The 24839-nt window shown below is 61.0% G+C and overlaps 1 protein-coding gene across 2 annotated transcripts in view; it reads left to right on the top strand.

Moving 5' to 3' along the window:
• GRM4 (glutamate metabotropic receptor 4) overlaps positions 1–24839 on the top strand; it is a 95781-nt gene that overhangs the window by 20745 nt on the left and 50197 nt on the right. For both annotated transcript variants that reach the window (XM_054722175.1, XM_054722174.1), the window contains exon 2: positions 19603–19819. In XM_054722175.1, the coding sequence (XP_054578150.1) occupies positions 19603–19819 (217 nt within the window). The remainder of the gene's footprint in view (positions 1–19602; positions 19820–24839) is intronic.

Raw genomic sequence — 24839 nt, 5'->3', positions numbered from 1 at the left:
TCCCCTGGGCCACCCTCCCCAACCCTCCATGTCCAGCCGGCCAGCCTCTGCCTCCGATGTCCCCTCAGCCCTGGAGTGCTCTGTCCGCCTTTGCTTTACATTTTTAAAAAATTGAAGCATAACATCCACACAGTAAAGTGTTCGAGTTTCAGGCGTACTACTTGCGAGCTTTTATGAATGCGTGTAGCATATGAGCATCAAGATGGCGAGCGTTTCAGCGCCCGGCGCCCTGTGAGCCCCTCCCGCAGGCTCCCTCCCGCCCCGGAGCCCGGAGCCCGGAGCCCGGAGCCGGAGCACGGAGCCGGAGCCGGAGCCTGGCACACAGAGCACTTGGGCCTGGTTTTGAGCTTCAGATGAGCAGCATCGCGTGGCAGCCTTCTGTGTCTCCGTCTCCCCGGCCGGTCTGAGACGCCCCCGGGTGCCTGTTGTGATCTGCTCCTTCTCATTGCTCTGTGGTATGCGATTGTGTGATTGTTTGCACAGTTCTCGTTCGTTTGTCCCTTCTGCTGCTGACAGCAGGCTGATCCACTGCTTGGTCATTAGGAATAAAGCTACTCCGAACGCGTGCGTGCCTGCCTTTCGTGGACATAGCGCCCATTTCACGTGGCTCTGCCCGCTCGCAGGCTGCGGGAGTGATGAGCTTTAGGAGGACTGCCCAGAGGTCTTCCCTCTTCTCACCTCGATTTTTGCTTTGAAGTTCCGCCTGCCCACCCAGGCCCACCTCGCATGCCCCCTCCGTCGTCCTGTGGGTAACAGCACGGGTCGCTCGGGCGTTAGCGCTGCAAGGCAAAGCGAATGTGTCTCTTCTTCCCTGCCCGGTCCCCTGGCCTGCAGCACAGCGGGTGCAGTAGGACCAGTGGTGGGGTTCATGCACCGTGTGAGCACTGGGCCGGCAGTTTCACGTAGGTTATCTAATGCCGGTCACCGGCTAGGAGCTCGGTATCTCTGGCCCCATTCCACAGGCGAGGAAACCGAGGCTCGCCCGGCAGCAGCAGAGCCCGCGGCGCTGCCTGGGAAGGCTGTGTGCGCCAAGCTCCTGGCGGCATGTGTTCGGAGTTTCTTGCTCTTTTTCAGCTCGCCCACTTTGATTTCACTTGGCCTCATATCCTAGTCCGGGGGTTGTTGAATTAAATCTCATGGGTGACCTAGTTAGCTTGTGACCCAGCCAGCTCCGGAAAGATCTGTCAGCTCGCTTCATGCCGAGTCTGTGCCCCAGAATTGGGGACGTCCAGGTTGGGGTGGGGATAGGAAGGCTGCAGAGACCCCCTCGTATGTAATTAAAGCCTCCTCTGGCATGGCCAAGACTTGTACCTCATTTGTACTTTTTCAAAGTTCCCTTCCATGAATGGTGACAGTCTGTGGCGGTCACAGCCTGGCTGTCATCGTTTGCATTTTTCGAGTGACAAGACTGGAGTCCAGGGATGGGATGTGCCGAGTTTGTCACGGAGCCTGGCACTCCTGCCTTCCAGCCGCCTGCTGTGACGCGTTTCCGGCCGGAGCTGGTGGAGGACTGGAGTTGGGCTCAAAACCCAGCGAGGCTGGTCCCAGGGCCGCTTGGGGAAGCTGGAAAGGCTCCTGCCGGCCATTGATTTATAAATGGCCTTTGAGAGCCTGAAAGCTTTGCCGGTGTCTCAGGGGCAGCCTCTGGGCTGAGTTAACCTCAGGCCCCAGAGGAGCCCGAGGCCTGGGCCGCTGTCCACAGTCCTGAAACAGGGCCTCCCTGTTGGGAGGCAGGGAGGGGCAGCAGGGTTGGCCTGGCCGGGGGTGGGGGAAGGGGGAGGGGGAGGAGGGGGCCACTTATGGCTCCCCAGGAGGTGCTCTCCTGCCAGTCTTGGTGGCAGCTGGGCATGTTGCCGGGCAGACAGTGCGGGTGCCTTGATGTTTTAACTGAAGCCTGGAGACACGGTGGCTCTGTCTGCTGTGCTAACAATGTACTGAATAAATAATTCAGTGGTGGCCGTGCTGTGCCTGCTGTCCTCCCCAGGGGGTGGCCACGCGTGTGCTCACACATGCAAGCTTCTGGGTGGGCCGGGAGCTACTACTAAGGGCTGGCGGCTGGACCAGAGGCAGTGCATCGCCGTTTAACAGGGCTCTGGCCGCCTCCTCCCGGTGAATCAGTGTCCTCCCGGGCACCCCCTGAGGAGAGGTTAGTGGCACGTGGGGCCAGCGTCTCCTACCTGCCGTGGTTAAGTGGCACTTAAAGGTCCGTTCGTCCTCAGACCAGCCTGAGTGCCAGCAACCTGGAGGAAAGGCCCCTCTTAATGGGCACCCTCCCTGGGCTGTGTCGGAACGGGTTGCATTTGACTCAGTAAACCTGGAGCTCCAAGTCTGTGCGGGATGCCAGGCAGGTGTGGCGACGGGAGAGCTTGCCAGAGTGAATAAATCTGGGTCCTTCCTGGACGGGGCGGTGTGGCACACGTGTGATTTGCCACCGGTTCATTTAGGGGAGGGTGTGTGGGGGCTCAGAGGAGGGAGAGCTCAGTTCTGACAGGATGCATGGGTGGCTGCCTGGAGGAGGCGGTCGGTGGCCTGCAGGCAGAGCGGGAGCCATGACAGTGCTGTGGGTGGAGAGGGCATGTCTGGCTGGAACTGAAGGTGTGTCTGGTATGGAGGCAACAGGGCGTGTGGCACGGAGGAGGGGCGGGTTGGGAGTAAGTGGTGACGCGCTGGGGTGGATTGGGGGCTTAAGGCTAGGAGTGTGGACTTGATCCTGCAGGGCAGTGTCCTGGTCAGATCTGGGTTAGACACACCCCTTTGGGTGTGGAGTGGAGGTTTGGGTGCAGGCCGAGGCCTGTGGCTGAGAGTGATTAGGAGGCAGATGGGAAACGTGAGACTGGAAATGATGGTGGCCCAAATGGTGGCCTTCAGCATTTTGTCATTCACTCATTCATTCATTCATTCATTCACTCTCTAGTCAAATCGTGAATCCAATGTTGGACTCGGTTAGGAATACAGTGAACAAGAACACGTCCTGCCCACAGGGAGCTGACTTCCTAGGGGGAGAAAGACCGGGACTGAGATACGCAGTAACTCGAGTGACGGTACCTGCCGTGGAGGCGGAGTGCCCGGGGTCAGGGGTTTGAGAGGGACATGGGAGGGGAAGGGCTCCTTTCAGCAGGCGGCCAAGGAAGGGACCCTGGACTAGAGCAGGCAGGTCAGGAGGGGAGCCAGGTGTCTGGGTGGCGGAGAATGTTCTTGGCCGTCTGAGGAGCAGCGGGTCCTGCTCAGAGGGAAGCGTGGCAGGGCTGGACCGCGGGAAGTCCTGGGCCCAGAGCAGTCTGACTGTGCTCTCCGTGCGGTGGCAGCCTTTGGAGGGCTTTAAGCAGTGACAGGATAAGATTTATGGTTTAAATCAGAGGTGGGAACCTTTTTTCTGCCAAGGGCCATTTGGATGTTTATGTCATCATTCACAGGCCGTACAGAATTATTAACTTAAAAATTAGCCTGCTATACTTGGTCAAACATTTAATTAACTCAGCCCTAATGCCTTGACGGGACCAGACCAAATGATTTCATGGGCCTTATATGGCCTGCAGGCCCGACACTCCCCACCCCTGGTTTAAAAGGCTCTCTGGCTGCCCGTGGAGACTGAATTTGTAGTTTTGTCAGTGGCTCCTGTGGGCATTGTGGAGTTTTTGTAATAAGCCTTCCCTCTCCTCCCTTTCCCTCCCCTTCCTTCCCCTCCCCTCCTCATTCTCCCCTCCCCTCCCCTTCCTCCCTTCCCCTCCCTCCTCTCCTATCCTTCCCTTCCCTTCTCCCCCCCCCCCCCTCCTATTCTCCTGGGTGCAGTCAACCCCCAGCCCTCTCCACAGCGGCCCCTGAAGAGGCTTCCAGGGGGCAGCTCTGAGGGCTCTGTCTTTCCCCACCCCCTGCCCTGCACCCCTGGTCGCCTTGGGCTGGGACCCCCAGCCATTGCTAGATGGGTCTTGGGCAGGGCTCTCTCTGAGCCTCAGTTGTCCTCACCTGTGAGGTGAGCACCCTGACAATGTCTCCCTCTCCGGGTTGATGTGGGTTTAAATGGGAGAATGCATGTAAAAGCTGCAAATGGAAGGCAATTAGTATGAATTTCAAAGCCAGAGGGAAGCCAAAGGGGTGAGGTCCTTGGGAGTGGTACTGGGAACCTGTGACTAGAAGGTGGCCCGGGATGAAACATAAATGCAGTAAAAAGCTGCAGGGAAGAGAAATTTGAGGAGCCAGATGCCCAGCAAACTGCCAGAGGGCATGGGCACATCCTCGGCCTGCGGGTGATGCAGTGACGGGTGCTGGAGCCCGGGGCTGAGAGCCCGAGCCTGGGTCGTCCCAGCGTCCTCCAGCCCTCCCACCGGGATGGGGCCGGGATGGTGTTCCACTGGAACCCGCTGTGGGCACTCAGATGTCCTCATGTGGGGGTGCTCACACTCCCCACTTCCACCCCAGCCCTCCTCCCTGGCAGAAACTGGTGAGTCCCCCCCCCCCCCCTTCTGAAAGGCCCAACCACAGGAACCTCCTCCCTCGTCCCGCCTCAGGAGGGTGGTTGGGTTAACTGTGCTTCATATTTTTGGCAGGGACCTGGCAGTGAGACTCACGCTGGGAGCTGGGAGAGTGCTAATTGAGGGGTTCCGTCTGGGGAAACCCCTGTGATTGGCATCAGGAATCCTGGTCCTCTGGGCGCAGCTTACAGAGCTGTAAGCAGGGAGACGCCGCCTCCCCTGGGTGGGAGGGGACAAAAAGAAAGGCCTGTTTAACTTAATTCCGTGGGGTTTTTGTTTGTTGGGTAAATAACCTTCATTAAGATGGAAGGTGGGGGGATGGACAGGGAGACGTTTGATTAATTTTGAGCTGGCTTCTTGTTTGTTAATTTTCTCCCAGTTCAGCAGGATTATTAAAACAAATTACAGACATTGCTTTCTCCTGCCTGGCCTGGAGGGGGCTTGGCTCACAGGGAGGGATCCTGCCCCCTTTCCACTACAGTTATTTATGTGAAACTTGGGGTGTTGGGGGAGGCCTCCCCACCTCAGGATCTCCAGGCGAGACCCCTGTTTCTTGCTAGGGGGGACTCTGACAACTAGGAAACACAGCAAGGGGATGCTGGCCAGGACACCCTCCCCCAAGCAGTGCCAAGTGCCTGGGTGGGCTGGTGCCTGGGGTGAGGGGCAGGCCTGCCATGGCAGCCCCCACCTATGGTGTCCGAGGGAACAGGACAGCAGCTGAGCAAGTGAGCTGGCTCAGCCTGTGGGCCACCCCAGCTGGTGCCTGATCCCCTGCCCCCCACTTCCCCAGCCCATCAGCGCTTGCCAGGCTCCAGCTCCGCCCCTGCCAGGCTGGATCCCATCAGCTGGATCTGCAGAAGAACTGCCCCCTGCCAAGGGGCAAACAGGCCCGCACTTTCATCTGGGCAGTTTAGGGCTCCAGCTGCTTGATGACAGCTGGGCAGAGTGGTGACATCCGGGAGGTTATGAACACTTTGCACTGTGAATGCTGCCCCGGCAGCCCTGGCTGTACCGGGGAGTACCGTGTGTGTGTGTGTGTGTGTGTGTGTGTGTGTGTGTGTGTGTGTGTGTACCCGCAGGCACGTGTGCTCATCACGTGTGTGCTCGTGTGCCCAGGGATGTGTGTAGGCCTCAGGGAGTGCCTCCCGGGTGCACCCGATGAGCTGGTCCTGCATGCGGGGGTGGGCGTTGCAAGTATGCCGCGTGCATGTGTGTACCTGAGTGTGCCCGCCTGCCTCAGAGCACGCTGTGTCCTGGTGTATTTGTGACTTAGATGTACTTCTCTGTGTGCCTCTGTGTGTGCGTGTGTACCTGGGGGCACGTGGAGTGGGTGTGTGAGCACTGCAGTGGGGATGTGTGTGAGCCTTCCCCGGACGTCCCTGCGGCACACCCAGGTGTGCAGGTCCTTCGGTTTGGGTGCCCTGGCCGGGCCTGCCTGTTCCTGGCACGGCTGGGTCCTGCCGTGTCTCCTCCTCCCTGGCCCCGCTGCCACCAGACTGAGTTACCTGGAGCTGTCAGCTGGCCTGGGCAGCCTGAGGGTGACCGAGGGGGAGACCTGGCTCTGCTTTGCTCCTTGTAGCTCGTGGGGTTCAGGATGCTCCTGGAGACAGGCCCAGGCCTGCCCTCGGGGCCCTTCCGGCTGTCACCCCATCTCCAGGCCTGAGCTGCCTGGCAGGACAGATGGCCCTGCAGCCTGGGCCGGGGGAGGGGACCCATCGTGACCTCTGATGCCCAGGTGTGGGGCAAACCTTGTCTCCTGCGGCTCACAGGCTGTCGGGGCTGCCAGTCCTGCAAGGCACAGCCCAGAGGCTGAGCCTGACCGTACAAAGAGGGACAGTATATAAAGCCGGGGTGAAGGGCCCTGGGTAAGGAGCCCGGAAGCGGGGTGGGGCTGCCGTACATGTGCTGTTCAGTGACAGCCTCTCTGGGAAGGTGACATTTCCTCAGGGACATGAATGACATGAAAGAACATGCAGACTAGCCAGCAGGCAGACCACAGGTCACCTGCAGAGGCCGGAGGCAGACCGGGCTTCAGTGCTCAGGGACTGGGGAGGAGGCTGGCGTGGCCCTTGGCGTGGCCCGAGGGAGGTGGTGAGCAGAGGTCAGTGAGGTGGCAGGCTCACTCAGGCTGGGCTTTTCTTGGAGATGGGGAGGGTTTAGGGGGGGAGCACAGTGCCCAGAGTCGCATTTTAAGTGGCGGTCCTGCCTCAGCGTGTGCACTGTCCCGTGTGTGCAAACGTGTACATGTACAGACCTGGACCAGCGAGTGCAGGAGACAGGCCAGGCGCCGAGGGGCTGCAGGTGGGGTGTCAGTGTAGAAGGGAGCCTTGGGGGGCCTCCAGCTGAGGGCGCAGGCTGGGTCTCTGGCTCCAGAGGACAGACCTGGAAGCACGTGTAAGCGGCAGGGAGGCAGATTTCAGCTGGGAGTCCCGAGAGCCCGCGGCACTGGAGCTGCGACAGGCCACCGCCTGCAGTGGCGAGGTCCCCATCATAGGAGGAGGCAGGCACAGGCCAGAGCCCTGTGGGGGCCGCCGTGGGGGGCAGTCCCGCCCTTCTCACCTAGTCTGGTTAAAGGCACCTTCTTCCAGGTAACGTGGTGGGTTTGAGCAGAGACTCACTTTGATGCCAGTGACGGGGGCTTGGACCCTGAAGCAGCCGTGGGAGGTGCTTGGGGGCCTAGGGCCACGCTTCGGGCTCCTCCCCATTTACCCTGCAGGTGCCCACTGCCTGCTGGCACCTAGGGAGGACCTGGCTGTGCTGGTGCCCTGGGTGCCAGGCCCCTCTCCCGGCTCTGCTCCCAGAGGCTGCCCAGTGGACCTGCTGAGGCCTGGGGTGACTGGGGCCCAGCTTTGTTAACCCTCTGGCTTTTATGGAGGTTCTGGGGTAGGAGCCTGAGGGGTGGGACAGGGTGGGCGGGGCCCAGACCCTCCTGGCTTCCCTCTTAGCCAGTGTCAGCTTAGATCACCAGTTGCTGGAAACCAGACACAGTGGGCTGGGCCGGGAGAGCCTGTGGGCATCTCCTGCGGGTCCCCTGGGACCCAGGGGTGCTGGCAGCTGTTCCCAGACTGGCATGGGGATCAGGCAGCGGGGAAGGGTCTCTGCCTTGGGCACCGTGGTCCAGGCTCAATCAGCAACTAAGCCCCTGAGCATGGATGGCTTCTCTCTGCACCCTCCCTACAAAGCACGGATAAGCATGCACTTTGAAGGTGGTTTGGCGTAAGTTAAGCGAGGTGATGGCGGAAAGCACCATCACAGCTCGGTCCCGGGAGCAGGCCTGAGGGGAGGGTCACAGGCAGCGTTCCTGGGGTGACCTCGGGACGCACCAGTGGAGAAGAGGGAGCTGCTCAGGTGCCTGAGTGAGCGGGTTACCTCGGGGGTGGCCAGGGCCCACCCACTGGGGCTGCTGGGGACTGTGTAGGGCAGGTCTCAGTACTGGGCGGGCAAGTCCTGTCCCCCACCTTGTCCCAGCACCGGGCACATGGTGGGCAGGTGGAAGGTGGTCGCTGAACTGAATCAACACTTGGAGGTTTCTGCCGAAGGTGGAGAGAAGTAGGAGGGTCTGGGGAGACCCACCCCGACTCCTAGAGGCCTGGTTTCTGGTTGAGACCATGGTGCACAGCTCCCACAGACTGGAGGCCTCCAAGGAGATCGGTCCAATCGGACTCCACAGGGAGGCGCCGAGCGTGCTGGCAGGCAGGGCCCAGCTGTGAGGGCCCACATCCCCGCTGGCCCCTTCCCAGGTGCAGATCTCTGGGCAAGTGACTTACTTCTCTGGACCCCAGTTCCTTCTCCTGTAAGACAGGCCACGTGCTAGCACCTGTGTGTGGCCGGGGGTGTGAGGACTAAGTGCGTGAATGCACAGCGGTGCTGAGAACAGAGTAAGTGCTCAGTAAAGGCAAGCTATTATTACAGCTATCGCTGTTATGGCTATTAGGTGAGAAACTTGGGGTGTGGGCAGGAAGAGGGCCGTGACCCTCATTCCAGGCCCTCGCAGCCCCGCCTCTGCCCAGCACCTCCCGGGGCTGTGACTGTGCACATCCAGTGAGAGTCAGCCCTCCCGAACTGCGCCCGCGTGCCTACCGCGTTCTGGAGCCGTGAGTGCAGCGCTGGCAGTGCATTCTCAATGAAGGAGCGTTGGGGTGGAGGCCCCTGGCATCGCCACCCTTGTCCGGGGCCAGGAGCCCTCATTTTGCAGTTGGAGATGGGGCTCCCACGGCAAACGTCCCCCAAGAGGGAACCCTGGGGAGGAATGTCACCCCGAGGGTATGTGCTGTGGCCCCTTCCTGCGGCTGCTGGCAGGAGCTGGGTCGGAGCAAGGGGCCGCCGGTGCGTGAGGAGGCAGTGGGGCAGCCAGGGATCAGAAGCCCATGGAGGGTGGGGGCGCCCTGCGGGCTGGTGCCACCGGAGGCCGTGCTGCTCAGTGGGGTGCGCAGGGGAGAGGTGGCCTCCAGAAGCGGCTGACCACCAGCCCACCCTGTGGTCTTGGCTGAATGGCTGCCACGTGGCCGGTCCACTTCTCAGTTTCCGGCTCTGGACCAGGCCAGTGGTGCCCACACTCTTTAGAAGCAGATGTTTTCCCGACGGAATGTTGTGGAGGAACTCATGGGAATCAGGCAAAGCAGTCTCCACTCTGGCTCCTCCCTCATTGGTCGTTCATATTCATTGGCAGAGCCTGCAAAATGAGGGGCTTAGTGCCAGCTACTGTCCTAAGTCCCGGGCTACCGCCGTGAGCAAGGCAGACAGAACCCCTCGTCCCGTGGGCTCGACATTCTAGAGGGGAGGCGGGGGTCCACAGGACACGTGGATGAGCTGTCAGGTTTTGTAGGTGGTGATACGAGGAACAGCCAGGGCCGGGCCCTGCGCTGGGTCCTGCCTGGGGCGCTGGGAGGAGCAGCACGGGGGCTGGAGAGGCTGGAGCAGAGGGGGCCGGGGCAGGAGTGGGATGTGAGGCCCGGAGGCTAAGGGGAAGGACGGGCAGGGCCTGTTGTGCATGGAGGACCGTGGCTTTCCCTCTGGCTGAGATGGAAGACTCTGGAAGAGAGGAGGGGCAGGATCTAACTGGGTCTGGTGGGTCCTGGGCTGCCCGGTGGGCAGGGGACTGTGCCTGTGTTGGGGGTCGGAGGTAAGTGTGGGGGGCAGGAGGCCAGTGAGGAGGCTGCGACGTCTAGGCCAGAGACGCTGGTGCCGGGCCAGGGCGGTAGCAGCGGAGGAGGAGCTGTGGTTGGGTTCTGGATGTTTTCAAGGAAGAGCCAACAATGTTTGCTGCTCAGTCAGTCTTGGGGCCTGAGAGAGAGGAGTCAGGGTTGTGTCCAACATTGGTCTGGCTGGAAAGACTTGGGCAGGATCTGGGGGTCAGGGGCTCAGCTCTGGGCATTTGCAGTTTGACATGCCCATTCCATGGCCAAGGGATCAGGCGGTGGGTGGGGCCTGGAGTTCAGGGGCGTGTCATCAGGCCTGGGAGCAGCGGAGAGAGAGGGGGCGCTGGAGGACTGAGCCCCCATCAGGCTGTCCGGGAAAGGAGGCAGGAGCAGCGAGGAGGCGGAGGAGGAAGGAGGGCCCTGGGAGGGGAGAGCCGGGCGCATGGTCAGTGCACTGGCGGCGGGGGAGGTGGGGGGTCATGTGTGTGGAGCCTGGCGGGAGGGCTCTGGGCTGGGAGCCCCCGAACCACAGCCTGCATTCCGGCCTGCGGTCGCCTGGCCTTGCTGCTTGGCTGCACCTTCCCTTTGAGCTGGTTGGGCTCCGTCCGCCCGGGACTCAGGCCCCTGCCCCGGCGGAAGCCCCAGAGCTCCAGTGGGGCCTGCCTGCTGCCCGCCTGGTGCCCGGCTGTGGTATAAATTACCCGGGTGACGGCGATGTGACTTATCGGCTCGTGTTCAATAACGTTAATACACCCCATTATATTACTAAGGGCCATAGATTACACACAGGGCAGCACTAACTTAACTTGGGAGAGCACCAGGCAGACACTGTGGTTACCTTCCTCACAGCCTGGCCACGCCCCCATCGCTGGCGCTCGGCTGCCTGGTGCGGGTGTAATTATAGACACCCCAGGGCGCCCCCCTCACTGAGGCTCTTCCGGCTCTTCTGGCCCTCCTGCAGCCTGTGGGCAGGCCGTGGTTTTGTGGAAGAGGCTTTTGGATGCCACACCTACATTGTGGAGGCCCTGCTTTCTATCCTTACCTTGTGAGTCCAGTGGGGCAGGTCATTAGCCCCATTGAACAGATGTGGACACTGAGGCTGAGTTGTGAAGCGGCATGCTCAAGGGATGGGGAAAGGCCCGGCAAGGAGTCTTGACTCCCTAACCTGGCTGCCTCCCAGGCGGGGGTGGTGTGGGCACAGGGCCGGAGGCAGGAATGAATGGGGAGTGACAGGCAGATGGCCATGGGTGAGAGCTCTCGGGGCTGGAGTCAGCCACCCCTGGATCCAAGCCCCTCTTTGCCACTTGCTCTGTGAGTTTGGGCCTCAGTTTACTCCTTTGAAAAATGAAGGTAATAGTGTTCACTTCATGGGGTTATTGTGTGAAGATTAAGTGAGAAAACCTCTGTGAAGTGCCCATTAAATGCTAGCTACTGGTTAGTGGTGTTATTACCACAAACACCTGAACAGCCTCATGCCTCCCCCCCCCCCCGCACCCCATCAAGGTGCCTGGCTCTGGCCCAGCAGCACCTTCAGCTTGGCCCCTGGGATGCAGCCACCTGGGGGGTGTCGGATCCCCGGCCCGTGGGAGCCCCGGGAAAAGCCCAGCTTTGCCATCAGATGGGCCCGGGAGCCACTTCTGGGCCCAATGCTGGTGACCGGGCGGGTACCTCAGCTTTCTGAACCGCTTGTTCTCCCATCTGAACGGGCTCAGGGTCCCTGCCTCAGGGCTGAGGGTTAACGGCAGGAGACTCTGCCTTCGCTGACTGCTGCACCTGGCGTGCTAACCGAGTCTAATGATGGTTTGCTTCCCTCTTTCCAAGCTCCTTTAGCGTCCAGGCTCCCTCTGAGCCCCTCCACGAGGTTGGCAGAGCCCGGATTCTCACCCCCTGTGCCCACTCAACAGATGAGGCGACTGAGGCTCCTAGGAGAGCTGACTTGCCCTGGTCAAAGAGCCGGGCAGGGGTGTGGCAGCCTGCCTCTCACCTCCAGACGTGGGCAGGAGAAGGAGAGAGAGCAGGCCTCTCCTCTTCCAGCAAAACTCACATACCAGCCTTTCTTTGGGAGCCCTGCCAGGTGCCCCCAAGGAAAAGGGGCACAGTGCTATGGCCCCTTGGGGCCCCCCCAGGGCTCTGCCCTCCTCCCCGGGCCTCTGAGCTCTTCCATCCCTGGCCTCCCCCACATGTATCACTCTTGACAAGGTTACGGAGTCAGCATGTAAAACCTGCAAAAGTGAGTGTAATTTATTGATCTACATTTCGCTTATGAAATAGGACAAGTGCTGATTTGAGGATCTCGCTTGCTCTCAGCCGCGCGCTGCCCACACCCCGCCCGCTCTCCTGGCCGCTTATCTGCGGTAAATCCTCCGAGCGCATCAGAACCTCCTCTGGGGGCTGGCCAGGCTCCGCGCCCGTTGTTCTTCTCCGGCCTCCATGCCTTATCTGCCGGCCTCCCTTTTCTTCCGGACTCCTGAGAAAACATAATGTTTAAAAGGGTGAGACAAGGGACTGAACAAAGTGCTTTCTGGGGAAATACTTGTTCAAAGGCCTGTTGCCTGCATCTGTCTGTTTCTCTCCCGGAAAGCATAATTCAGAACAGGCCTGGAAATTAATCCAAGTGTCTGCTTGTTCTCCCGATAAGTGGCTGGGCAGGCCCTGGAGCGGGGCGGACAGAGACGGGCGTGGGACGGTCCCCCCAACGCTTGGCTTCTGGGGTGTTGCTATGAAATCAGACAGCTGCAGCAGCCCCAGGAGGTGAGGGATGCTGGAGGTGAGGCTTGCCTTGGGGAGGGAGGAAAGAGACCCGAGAGCATGTCCGGTGTGCCAGGCACGGTGTGGAGTGGCTCACCTACCGCAGAACCAGCCTTTGGGTTGCCCCGGCGAAGCGTCAGGCCATGTGAGAGTCGGAGCGTGGCCACTGCAGCTCTGTGACCTCAGGAGGCCCCGGGGCCCTGAGCCTGTTTCCTCACCCATCCAAGGCGTTCATGGCACTGCGGCTCGTCCTCAAGCTGGATGCCTGGATCGAAGGAAGTGGCCCCTTCTTTCATGGAGTACCTGCCCTGTGCCAGGTGCTATGCCAGGTGTCTGAGGGCACCGTGGGGACAAAATGGTCCTTGGACTCATGGAGCTGATGTTTTGGGGGAGGTGGATAACAAATGCAATAAGTCAGTAAATATAGAGCGTGGTAGAAAGCGATCCTTGTTATGGGGGAATGTAAGCAGGCATGGTGGAGATGGGCACAGGGGACGGTGGGGGGAGGCCTCCCTGAGGTGACACTGGGGCAGCCTTGGAGGGAAGGAAGTGAGGGAGTGAGCCGCATGCTTATCTGGGGGAAGCATCCAGGCCCTGGGAACAGCCGGTGCAAAGGCCCCGAGGCCCCGAGGCAGAGTGCCTGGCATGTTCATTGTACAGCAGGGAGGCCGGTGTGGCTGGAGCCAGGAGAGCCCGGCCACGGTGCGAGTGGTTGGAGATGAGGTCAGAGGTCACATATGTGAAAATGCGTTGGTAAAATACCAAGAGTTGCTGATAATTCTGACAGCTTGCCCCACACTGAGCTGTAAAGGGCATTGTATTAGCACCTGGCAGGGCTCCCAAAGAAAGGCTGGTACGTGAGCTTTGCTGGAAGAGGAGAGGCCTGCTCTCTCTCCTCCCGCCCACCGAGGGCCCCAGTTCTTCTGGCGGCAAGATGGTTGCACTTTCCCAAGCCGTTTCCCCATTTGATGCCGGAGGAGAGAGGCCAGCTGTGACTGTGGGGCCAGAGGTGGGGTGGGGGGATGGCAGTGGTCCTGGGGAGGGCCCTGACCTGCCAGGGGGCACTGGTGACTGTGGAGGTGCCCACACATTCTGGCTGTGCCTGCGGCCCTAGGGCGGGAAGTCAGGGGCCACGAGCCCACTTTCTGGCAGCCTTGGGTGGAGTTGGTGATCCTAATTAAAAGCTTGGGTCCAAAGGGCTTGATGATAGAATTCCTAATTAAATCACTTCATCTCGTCTGGGAGACAGAGGTTTGTGAATGATCCTTTGTGTTGGAGACAGATGGGCCACTTCAGCCCCTGGCATGGCAGCCGGGAGTGGAGGTGGGGGCTGAGCAGGAGGGGAAGTAGGGCTGGCTCTGCCGCCGCTGCCCTGAGAACCCTGCCCCACAGGATAGTGGGCGGCCCTCCTTGTCACCGGAGGCTGCCGCTCTCACCTTAGGTTCTGCGTGTGTGTATATGTGCGCACATGTGTGTGGGACCCATTGTGTAAGGGGAGGCTGAGGTTTTACATGACAGTTAGTAGCAAGGGCTCTGGGCTAGTTCCTCTGGGTTCAATTCCTGGCTCAGCCAGCCACTCACTAGCTGTGTGACCTTGGCCAAGTTACTTAACCTCTCTGTACCTCAGGTTTGGGAGAATGGAGAGAATAAGATCGGAGGTGTTAAGGCCTATAAAACCACTTGGGACAGTTCTTGGCACATAACACTCAATAACTGTGAGTCCCCACGACGCTGATTGCATGTGTGTGTGTCTGTTTGGGTGAATTTAATTCATTCCAGCTCACACCGGCCTGTGAGGAGTGTGAGCTGACACAGCCAGGCGCGTGGGCGGAGACAAATGGGAGTCCTTCCAGGCTCTCGGGGAGGGAGAGCACTGTGCCACCTGTGTGTGTGTGTGTGTGTGTGTGTGTGTGAGTGTGTGTGGTGAGGGGCTGCTGCAGGAACAAACCATCCCCAAGTCTGTGGCTTAAAATACGTACACGCAATACTGCCATGTTCCACGTCTCCATGGCAGGCGGGGTGCCCTGCCCATCTCCTCAGGGACCTGAGCGTCCCTGGTCCTGGCAGCAGAGGGAGCATGGGCCCCGTGGGACTCAACGGCAGGGCCGTGCTCTGGCCTCGAAGTGGTCGTCTTTCCTGGAACAGGCCACACGGGCCCAGCCAACCTCAGGGCCAGGGAGCTGAATGTGACCGCGTGCCAGGAAGGCAGAGGCTGGCAGTGGCTCAGGACCAGCACCATCGTAAGTCGTGTGCACATCCGTTCATTGTTGAGTGTCTCTCAGCAGTGACAGCTCCCTGACGGCAGGCATTGATTCCTCTGTGTGTTTACCCGGGGGCCGAAGATTGTGCAAGGCGCATAGCAGGTGCTCGGGAAACCATTGCTGAGGAGTGACTTCGTGAATGAATCCACAGTCTCTGAGGAGTGTGGGTGGAGGGACAGTGTGGGAGGCGGAGGCTGGCGGCCGTGGGAGCCGCTGTGGCGAAGGGACCTCGTGGGCCTGGTGTGCAAATTTTATCGTCTTTTAAGAGCCTTGTCGCCTCAGAGACTCTCATGCCCACTTCTCAGTTGCAGTGGGAAACGCTGCAGGCCTCGGTGTGAGGGCAAGGGGCCTGTGTGATGGGCAGAGGAGGGCTGGGGCCACCCAGTCCCCAGGCCTGGGGAGGGGCGGAGCTGGGAGGCTGAGCGCCCTGGGGTGGGAAGACCAGCAGGCTCAGCTCTGGGCAGAAGGCCCCTCAGGGCTTGTCCAGTGGCCGGCGGGGCAGACAATCGGTGGCCCTGGGGCATAGGTCGGTTGGCCCAGGGCCAGGCCCCGGGTGACCGGATGCTCGGGCTGGGAGTCACAGCCGGTCTGTGTCCACAGAGCAGGGTAATGAGGTCTGACTGGTGGGAACGTCCTGACCTGCACTCCCTCAGGGGAGGGGCCGGCCCCCCAGTGGCCCAGTGAGTGTGGGGGAGGCCCTTAGTGTGCGGCCCTGAGCAGGCTGTGGGGCAGGTGGTGGGCAGTTCCGTCTGGGCCTGTCCTGGTCCTTCCACAGGCCGCCCAGCCCCGGCCCAGGCCCCTGCCTGGGGCACCTCCACTTCCCAAGCTTTGGAAGTCTCTTCTCTGTTCTCAGATGATTGTGGGGCGCCCAGGGGTATGGGTGTGCGGCTGGGGTCACTCTTGTCTTCTGCTCCTGGTGCTGTCACCACGGGCCTGGTCAGGGCTGACTCTCCTTGGCGTCGGGCAGGTGGACTCTCCCCGGCTGCCCTGCGAGGCCCCAGGAGTTCCTGGGTGCCCCACACCCAGCGCTTCAGCCGGGAGACATTTCCCTCTGAGGACCTCCATTTCCCGCCCGCCCTCCCCGAGGCTAGTTCTCTGCATGCCGGCACCCGGCGGACAGGAGGTGCTCATGCTCCATGAGGGTGTGCCGTGCCCGGTTCTCAGTGGGACACCCCTCCCCGCTGGCGACACCTCCTGCTCCTCAGGGCAGTGTCTGCAGCGGAGGCCCTCACGGCTCAGCGGGTGAGGGTGTCGGAGGGGACCGTGCAGGCCGGGCCTTTGGAAGCTGCCTCCTCGGGCCGGCTCTCCGACCCGCACGTTCCTGCCCGCATAGCTGTCGTGTACCTGAAAGCCCGCTGCCTTTCATGTGAAGAAAAGCGATGCTGAGAGCCCGGTCCCGGAGGCCTCAGGCAGCTGGGATGGGAGGGCCCGGAGCAGGCAGCCAGCTCCAGGGTCTGCCCGGCCCGTGCATGGTCCCTGCTCCCTGGCTGAGGGGATGAGGCAGGCAGGCGGGCTCCAAGGTCTGTGTGGGCCCTGGCCTGGGCGGGGCTAGCAGCAGAGGTGGCTGCAGGATCCCACCCTCATTCTGCTGCCTGGCCTGGCTGTGGGTAGAGCGGAGGGAGCAGGGTCAGCTGGGAGGGTGAGCAGCGCCGGAGGCCTGGACTCAGGGTGGTGAACAGGGAGGCAGAGCAGCTCCCTGGGCCTTGCTTCAGGTATCTCCTGGCTCTGATACTCCGAGCGCATTTTCATCTCTCGGAGCCTCATTGTCCTCATCTGTGAAATGGGCATGAGGGCCCGGCCTTGCCTCCCTCCCAATAATAATCTCTAGCGTTTGCTGAGGGCCCCCGTGTTTTAAGCACTTTGCGGGGACTCACTAATGCGGTCCTCTCTATTGTTGCTATGACTACTTTAGAGGGGGGAACTGAGGCCTGGAGAGGCCTCTCGCTTGCCTAAGGTCTTGCAGGATGGCAAAGCTGGGTGGCACAGTCCCGGGCAGGCAGGGTGGCACAGCCCCGGGCAGGCTGGCTCCAGGGTGCGCTGGGAGCTTCCGTGCTGTGCCAGCATTGGGGAAGGGACAGAGGAGGTGCTTCTACACACTGAAGAGGGTGGGTTCTGTCAGGGGGCCCTGGGGCAGCTGCGGTGGTGGGCATCCACCCACTTGGCTTGGGGTGTCGGCCTCGTGCAGGTCAGGGTAGGGGGTTCACTCCTGCTGTTGTGAAAAGCCTTGAACAAAGCACCGGCCCAGGAGACTGAGCCCTAAGGGGGCCGAGACACCCCCTCTCCTCTCGGGGTGGTGTGGGCTGGACTGGCTGCTGTCAGTCTGGGACCCAGTGATCCCGGGCCTGAGTGTGTGCCGGCAGACTCACCAGACCAGGGTGTGTGTGGCTGCAGGTCAGCACGGCAGCCAGAGAACAGTCAGGCTCTAAACACACGTGTGTGCATGGACACAATGCACATGCCTGCTCACACATGTGCACCACACACACGCATGCATACAGGCCTTTGCACTGGCTGTTTCCTCTGCACGAAACGCCCTCCTTCAAATACCCACGTGGCTTCGACCTTCGTTTCCTTGGGTTCTTAACTCATTGTCACCTGTTAGAGGGGCTTTCCCCGGCCCCTCTCTCTGACAGCCCCCTGCTCCTCCATCTTCCATTTCCGTCTGGACCTCGTCCATCTAACGGCCCTGCATCACCTCCATTGAGACTCTGTCTAGATCGGGAGCCCACGAGGGCCGTGGTCACCGTCTGTCTCCAGTCCTCAGCGCTCGCTACACGTGGCAGGCAGTCGCTTAATGCCTATTGGTAGGAGGAGTCAAGAGGGAGTGTGCTGTGTACTTGTGTGCTCAGGGCACATGCTTCCCACACGTACGCACTCACGCAGATGCACTTGGCATTCATCTTCATTGTGTTTCAAGCCCGGAGGCAGCTTTTGTCTTTCTGCAGCGCAGGAGCCTCCTGGTCACCCAGCCGGGGGTGTTTTCAGCTCCTAGTAAGTGCGCTCCCAGGCAGACACGCTGCTGGCACCGGCGGGAGCGGGGCCCATGTGCCACCAAGGTTCACAGGTGCTTGTGTTCCAAGGGCTATGTCTGCATGATCCACATGCAAAAGGCACAAAGGGCGTAAGGTGAAAGGTCCCTGCCCAACCCTGCCCCAGCCATGTCAGCCATGTTCCCTCCCAGAGGCGCCTTAGCCGTGTTGTGGAAGATCTGTGTGTGTAAAGCCGGGTACGCACGGCCCCTCACGCAATAGGGGCGCCAGGGCTGCACCCTGCTTCTCTGTTGCTGTTGTTTTGACCCTGTGTCTTAGAGAGCGGCCCAGAGCGGTCCCTGGAAGGCTGCCTGCTCTTTCCCGCAGCTGCACAGCATTCCTGTGTGGCCATAGCTTCTTCACACATTGTCTCCAAAGTGTTCTGTACGGAGGGTGCTGCAGTGAATGGGCACAGAACTGCAGCGAGAGGGGCTCAGACAATCCAGAACAACCATTGGTTCCCTCCCCTGGGCTCCCCCACGCCTCCCAGGGACTGGGTCCCTTCCCACGAGTGAGCTCATGGGGGCCCTGCTGGGGCCATCGCAGGGGCCGAGCTGGCCATGCCCTTTTCCCCGGTGGAAGGTGCGTCTGACTCTCCTTGGGGATGGGGACACCAGAGGCACAGGCTCGTCCTGGGCGCGTCCCCAAGCCTCTTGCCCCAGAACATTTCCCACCCTCAGTTGCCACAGGGACGAAAACTCTGGCCACGAGTGTTTGTGGCCAGGATTGAATCTTAGTGATTCCTTACGCGGATCAATCTTAGGTTTGACTCCAGCCCAGATCAATATGCCCACCCCTTCACCCTGTCACCCTGGACAGCTGAGGGCAGGGCAGAGGGTACAAGGAACAGTGCGTTTGGTGTGCACGGAGGTGGGAATGGAGAGCGGGGAGCACCGAGCACCCCTGGGGAGCCCGGGCAGTGCGCCTGTGCGGAGGGCACTGGGCTGTGAGTGCGGGCCGGGAGGAGGGGAGGCGCAGGGGGTCTGCACGGCCCCGTCCACAAGCTTTGGAGGTGGTTGATGTCAACCTCAGGAGGCAGGCAGCCTAACGGCTCCGCATCTCACCTCTGCCTGGGGGTGGGGAGGCGGGGGCTGTGGGCCAGGAAGGTGCTCCAAGGCCGCGGTAAGTGGGAGCTGGGGCAGCAGGCCTAGAGTCTGTGGGACGGTGGCCCCTGCCCCTCTGGGCCCTGAGTCCCAGACTGTGGGAGCGGGATTTCTCAAAGGCCCCACCCACTCTGGCCTCCTGGGATTCCATCCATGGGAGGGTAGAGCGGGGGGCGAGAGGAGCTGGAGCCTGGGTCCAAAGGGAGTTGTGGGGACAGGGTCTGCTGGGTGGTGACCCAGGGGCTACCTGGGGAAAGGAGATGGACCCTCAGGGTCCCCTCTTACTACCATCACCCTACCCCATCCCCAGGCCAAACCATCCCACACACCTGGGCATTTTCCCCAGCTGGGATCTTCCAACTCTTTATGTAAATCAAGGCACCCAGAGGTCCCTGGGATGTGTATACACATGCATGTATGTGTGTGCATATGTGAGATTCCCGATGACTTCGTGGTGTGTGGTTGGGGGACCACCAGCCACAGGACCCAGGTAAGCTGGCGGGAGGCTTTCTGGAGGAGGGCTTGATGCTGAGGTGCCAGGCACGTCCCCGCCTGATGCCAGCCTCACTCCTGCTGGGAGTGGGAGGCCCACAGGGGCACAGGGTCAGGGAGAGCTGACTGGAGGTGGGCAGCATCAGGACCTGGCCTGGAGCCAGGGGCAAGGCCGGCCGACCATTTGCCCACCCTCTCTGGGCCTCAGTTTCCTCCATGTCACAGGGTCTCCCCCAGGATTAGAGGAGGCAGTGCCCGCGGGAAGACTGGGGGACTGGAGGGAGGTTGGTGTGTAGGGGTGCGGTGCTGGATGGGCAGGGAGTGTGCCAACCGCCCCCATTAGTGGCCCCTCTCACCTCCAGATCCCCCAGATCAGCTACGCCTCCACAGCCCCGGACCTGAGTGACAACAGCCGCTACGACTTCTTCTCCCGCGTGGTGCCCTCGGACACGTACCAGGCCCAGGCCATGGTGGACATCGTCCGCGCCCTCAAGTGGAACTACGTGTCCACGCTGGCCTCGGAGGGCAGCTACGGTGAGAGTGGCGTGGAGGCCTTCATCCAGAAGTCCCGAGAGGACGGTGAGTCAGGTGCCGCCTGCAGGGTCATCTTGGGAATGGGGGGCCTGTCACAGCACCTCGCTGTGCACTGCCCCCCAGCCATTGGCTGGATCCTGCTGTGGGCTCTGCCTGCGCTGGGCCCTGCCCTTGTGGGCCTCGGTCTCTCCTCTGAGCACTGGGCCATGGCCTTGCCGGGAGCTGGGTGACTCCTGGGGGCGAGGGGCGGGTGTGAACGACTTAGCAGAGGCGGCCAGGCCGGAGGGACTGGCAGTATTCCTGGTGTGGGAGCTGGTGGAACAGCCTCTGTTCTCAGGCAGAGGGGAGGGGCAGGGGGAGGGGAAGGAGGTGGCCTTGTTTAAGGGGCTGTCAAGGGCCAGCTAGCAGGTTCTTGAAGCACCTTTTCGGGATCAGGAACTCGGAGTCCCTAAGACTGAGCAGTCTGGTGGGTGCGGGTGGGGCCGTGGGTCACATCTTGCTGCTGGCTCTGGCTCCGTGAAGTAGGTGCCGTGGGTGGGATGTGAGGACTGTGGGAAAGTGAATTGCTCTCCTTGAGGACCCCCGCCCCCCACAGGCCTACTTCCCCGGTTAAGCTCACTGCTTTCCCTGAATTGCGTCAGCAACTCGAGCTATCAGCCCGTGGTAAGCGGTAAGCGGCTGACATAACAAGGTTTCACCCTGGGTGGCCCTGCCCAGGGAGAGCAGCCCTCTGCTGCCTGCGGTGGCTCCCGCAGCAGGTGAGCCCTATCTGGGGGGGGGGGGGGGCAGTGGGAGGCAGCGCCACCTCCCTGTGCAGAGGCCCCTCCGCCCCTCTCCTGGCCGCTCCCAAGGCCCCGTCTCTAAATAGCTCCTGTGGCACCTCGACCTTGGGGTGGCGTCTGTATATTTATACCCATATAACCCGGCACTCTAATTGCTTTTTCTAAGGACCACAGTGTCCAGAGGCTGGCGTCGGTAACACCCTGCGGGCCTAATCCCGCTATAAATCTTGGATAAGCCTCTTTAATTGTACAGCCAAACCCTCCGGGTGCCTGTGACCTGGCGGAGAGGGCGGCCTGCGGAAGTGGGGCGGCACTGACTGATGGCTGCGGCTGCGGCCACTCCCACTCCCGCAGCCCCGCCTGCAGGGGGAAGGGGCTGGCTGAGCCCTCTCCCACCTCCTGCCACGGGGGTGGCAGCTGCCGACCCCAGATGCGGTGGCAGTGGCAGACTCTGTGCTGCAGCCCTCCCCCTGGCTGTCTGCGTGCCGCCTCCTTTGCTGACTCTGGGCTGGCCCTTGCCCCTGCTTCCAGGTTTCTCTCCACACAAATCCATTGCCTTTCTGTTTGAGATGCAACCTCTGCAGGATTTGGGGACAGAGGTGCCGGCTGGGGGTAGGGGCAGAGGTTCTGCATCTCAGTGCTCAGTTGCGGTCAGCCCCTGCTGTGAGGGACCTGGCAGCCCCCCCAGTACTTCCTACCCCCTCCGCCCGACCATGTGCCATAGCAGTGCGGAGCACCTGTCTTATGCCTGTTGTCCTGGGCATTCCTCCTGCCCTGTGAGGTAGGTGCCCCATTTTACAGGGAGGACCTGAGGTACAGAGAGGCCAAATAGTAACTGGCAGCAGGTCACACAGTGCATTATTGGTGGAGAAGGGATTTGAACTCTGGAAGTCCAGCTCCAGGACTAGAGGTTTTAACTGCTCTTGTATTCTTGTCACTCTATCTTCTGCCCGTTTCCCACTGCATTAATTGAGACCCGTTTGGGCCAGCCCGTGCGACACACACACACACACACACACACACACACACGGGCACGTGCGAGTGTGCAGAATTAAGGCATGAGATCTGGGTGAGGTCTGGGCATTGTGTTTTATCTGAAGCTAAGATTCCATACAAATTTCCCGTTAGCATCTAATCAGACATTGGGTAGTTAGAAAATACAATGTCTACGCAAGACTTTTGAGGACTTGCAGAAAATAAGAGAGCTAGCTTCTCTACCGAGCCTCTAGCTCAGGGACTTCTGCCTGGCACAGGTGCCCCTCACAGTGCCGCTGCCCCCTGCCCTCATCCCATTGCGGAGGGCCTGGCCTCCCCTGGCAGCACCTCCCATGCCCCCAGGTGCTCCCGCTGTCACAGTGCCCGGTGCATAGCCCTGGGGGCTGGCTGGCCTGCCCTGGTCTGTGGGCAGCTCGGCCTCCGCGCCCTGCCTGCTGAAAGAAGTTGATTGGAGGACCGTCTTAGGTGAGTGAAAAGAAGAGAGAAAGCCACGCTCCAGCTGGCCAAATTGAAAGGAGAATTGAATGGCCAGTAGGAAGAGGCCACTGTACCTTGTAGCCTCATCCCTGTGAAAGATTAAAGATGTCTTTGGCCATATACGGTACTGATTTGTCCTCTGAAGTGTAATCATCAGTGAGTTGCTCAGGGGAGCGCCAGGGAGGGGAACAGAGGGCAGGGTGTGCACACAGAGCCCTGGCCAGGGCTCGGCCAGCAGGTCCTGGGCACCTACTGTGTGCTGGGCTCCGGGACCTGCATAATTATGCCCATTTTGTAGATGAGGCAACTGAGGCCAGAGAGGGTAGGTCAGTCTCCCAAGGCCATGAAGCCAGAACGTGGAGGAGCTGGGACGGGAAGCCTGCTCTGTCTTCTGGGTGGGAGCTCCCGGGGAGCGCTCAGCACTGACGGACACTGGCATGGGGCTTGAAGAGAGCAGGGTCAGTCCAGGGGCTCACTGGGGGTTTGGGTCGGGTCCTCTCCGTGAGCAGTTCCAGCACCCTGGGCATATCAAGGCCTGTGCTTCCAGGGTGGGAACAACATGGCCTTCCTCGGTGTGGCAGGAAGGCGCTTCGGGGCCCAGGCCTGCTCCCGGGAGGACACCCCGTCCTTGCACAGCGGGAAGTTCCGAGGCCGCCTCTCCCAGTCATGCTCCTGCGACCCCGTTGATATTCCAGCGATGCTGATGAGCCAACCTGTTGCTGCCTGACCTCCAGCTCCAACTCCCAGGGCTGAGCCTCAGACTTGTATTTCGATGGCCCCTGTCAGTGCAGTGGCATTGGCGTGGGCACAGGTGGTGACGGGCAGGGCCGTGGCTGTGTGAAATCTCTGGGCTCAGCTTCCCTGGCTGTACACGGAACGTGGGCCGCCTGGAGGCTGCGCGGGGCTGGGAAGAGCTAGACCAGCTGGAAAGAGCTGTGCCAGCCCCTCCGGGTGCTCATGTTTCTGGGAGACCGGAGAGGAGAGGCACCCCTAAAGGGGCACTTAGAGAGTCCCTTTCTGCTGCCTCCCCTCTCCTCCTTGACCTCATCTCCTCCCACTTCTCTGTCCCTCTGCTCCCCCACTCCAGGCTCAAGCCCACCCAGGGCCTTCGCACTGCTGGTCCCTCTGCCTAGAAAGCTCTTTCCCTGGATATCCATGTGGCTCTCATCCTCAGTGCACTCAGGTGTCTTCCCAGGTGTCCCCTCTTCAGGGAGGCCTCTGATCACCCATTACTCTTCATCCCTCTTCCCTGCGGTTTCTTTAAAGCACGTGACAAGTACATTTTTATTTGTTTATGGCCCACCAGGACAGAGACTTTTCACCTGCTTTGTTCTCTGCTACATTCCCAGTCTCTAGCACAGTCCCTGACTGGCACATAGTAGTTGCTCAGTAAGTGTTTGTGGAATGGATGACTGATCACAAAACCCAGCTCCCAACTACTCACTTCTTTAGCCCCCCTCCCACCCCTGGGCCTGCGAGATTGCTCTCCTAGCCTACCGAACGGCAGACTGAGGCGGGCAGAGCATCGGCATCTGGGGTTAGGTCAGGCTGCCAGGGACTCAGCCTCCATCCCCACCGAGCTCCCTGCTGTCTCTGAGCCTCCATTGACTCACTGAGGACAGAAGTCCTTTCTGGGGGGCAGAGGCAGGGCTGTGAGAACTCAGGGCCTATCTGCAGCAGCTTCAGGCTGAAATGTGGGGTTCAGCCTCCTCTCATTTCTCCTACGGTGCCTGCCTCAGATGTGGTACCGAGAGGCTGCCTGCCCCAGAGGGCGGGAAAGGGAGAGGCTCGGCCTGCAGACCCACTTGCGCCTCCCGGCTGGCCTGAGCCTCACAGACTTATTTCACACCGGCGGGTGTGGAGAGGCGCCTGGCCGTGGGCCCGTGGCTCTTGGTGGGCGTGGGAGGAGCGGTGCCCTGCCCTGCAAGCAGTAGGCCCTTAGTGAGTGAGTGTAGGGAGCAGGATGCATCTGTTGAAGTGAAGAGAGACACTCCGGGGACGCGGGGGCCCTGCTGAGCCAGAGGGCAGGCCAGCAGGGCTGCGGGAGGGTGCTTGGCCTAGCACGGAGGAAGGAACAGGCCTGCCAGGTGGGGGAGCAGCATGAGCAAGAGTCTGGAGGTAGGTGTGAACAAGGCAGATGGGACCCCGGCGAGGGGCCTGGCCTGGTCCTAGTGGCCACAGGACAGGGGCCAGTGTGAAAGGGAGCTGAGCAGAGTTTCTTTTAGGACAACCCTGTGTTTTTAAACGTTTTGGCACTTGGGGTCACACCTGCTTGCCTGAGAGACGATGTGAGCACACACCATCTCTGCCTGACATGTCCAACCTGCTCAGGGCCGGGGGTCTCCCTGCCCATCAGGGCTCAGCGCCAAGGCCCCTCCTCACTAGGCTTCCCTGACCTCTTCCCGCCAGCAGCGCTGCTCACCTGGGCGGGGACGGTCTCCCCAGCGTCGCCCCCCAGAGGGCTCGGTGCTGTGACCTCTCCCTCTGCCTCGTGCACTTGACTGGGTGCCCCTCGCCCGCCGTTACACAGCAGGTGTTTGTCGAATGGACACCGAGGTGAGCAGATGACCAGCCCTGTGCCCTCGGCATGCCACTGCCCCTCAGGGCTTCCTCTTCTCCCCTGCAGCAGGCGGGCGTCAGCTCACCCCCAGGGCCCAGCCTGACCCTGCGGGCTGCGTCCTCCATCGCGCCGCCTCCACATTCTTAGAAGCGAAGGCTGTCAGGGCCTGTTCCCACGAGCCTGGCTCGTTCTGCAAACACCTCAGACATTCATGAAACTCCTTACTGGGGCGGCTTCTCAGAGCAGGGCT

Source organism: Eptesicus fuscus, chromosome 10 (genome assembly GCF_027574615.1).
Source record: "Eptesicus fuscus isolate TK198812 chromosome 10, DD_ASM_mEF_20220401, whole genome shotgun sequence".
Lineage (NCBI taxonomy): Eukaryota > Metazoa > Chordata > Mammalia > Chiroptera > Vespertilionidae > Eptesicus > Eptesicus fuscus.
Note: the sequence above shows the minus strand (reverse complement) of the source record. Positions and strands in the feature narration are given on the sequence as shown.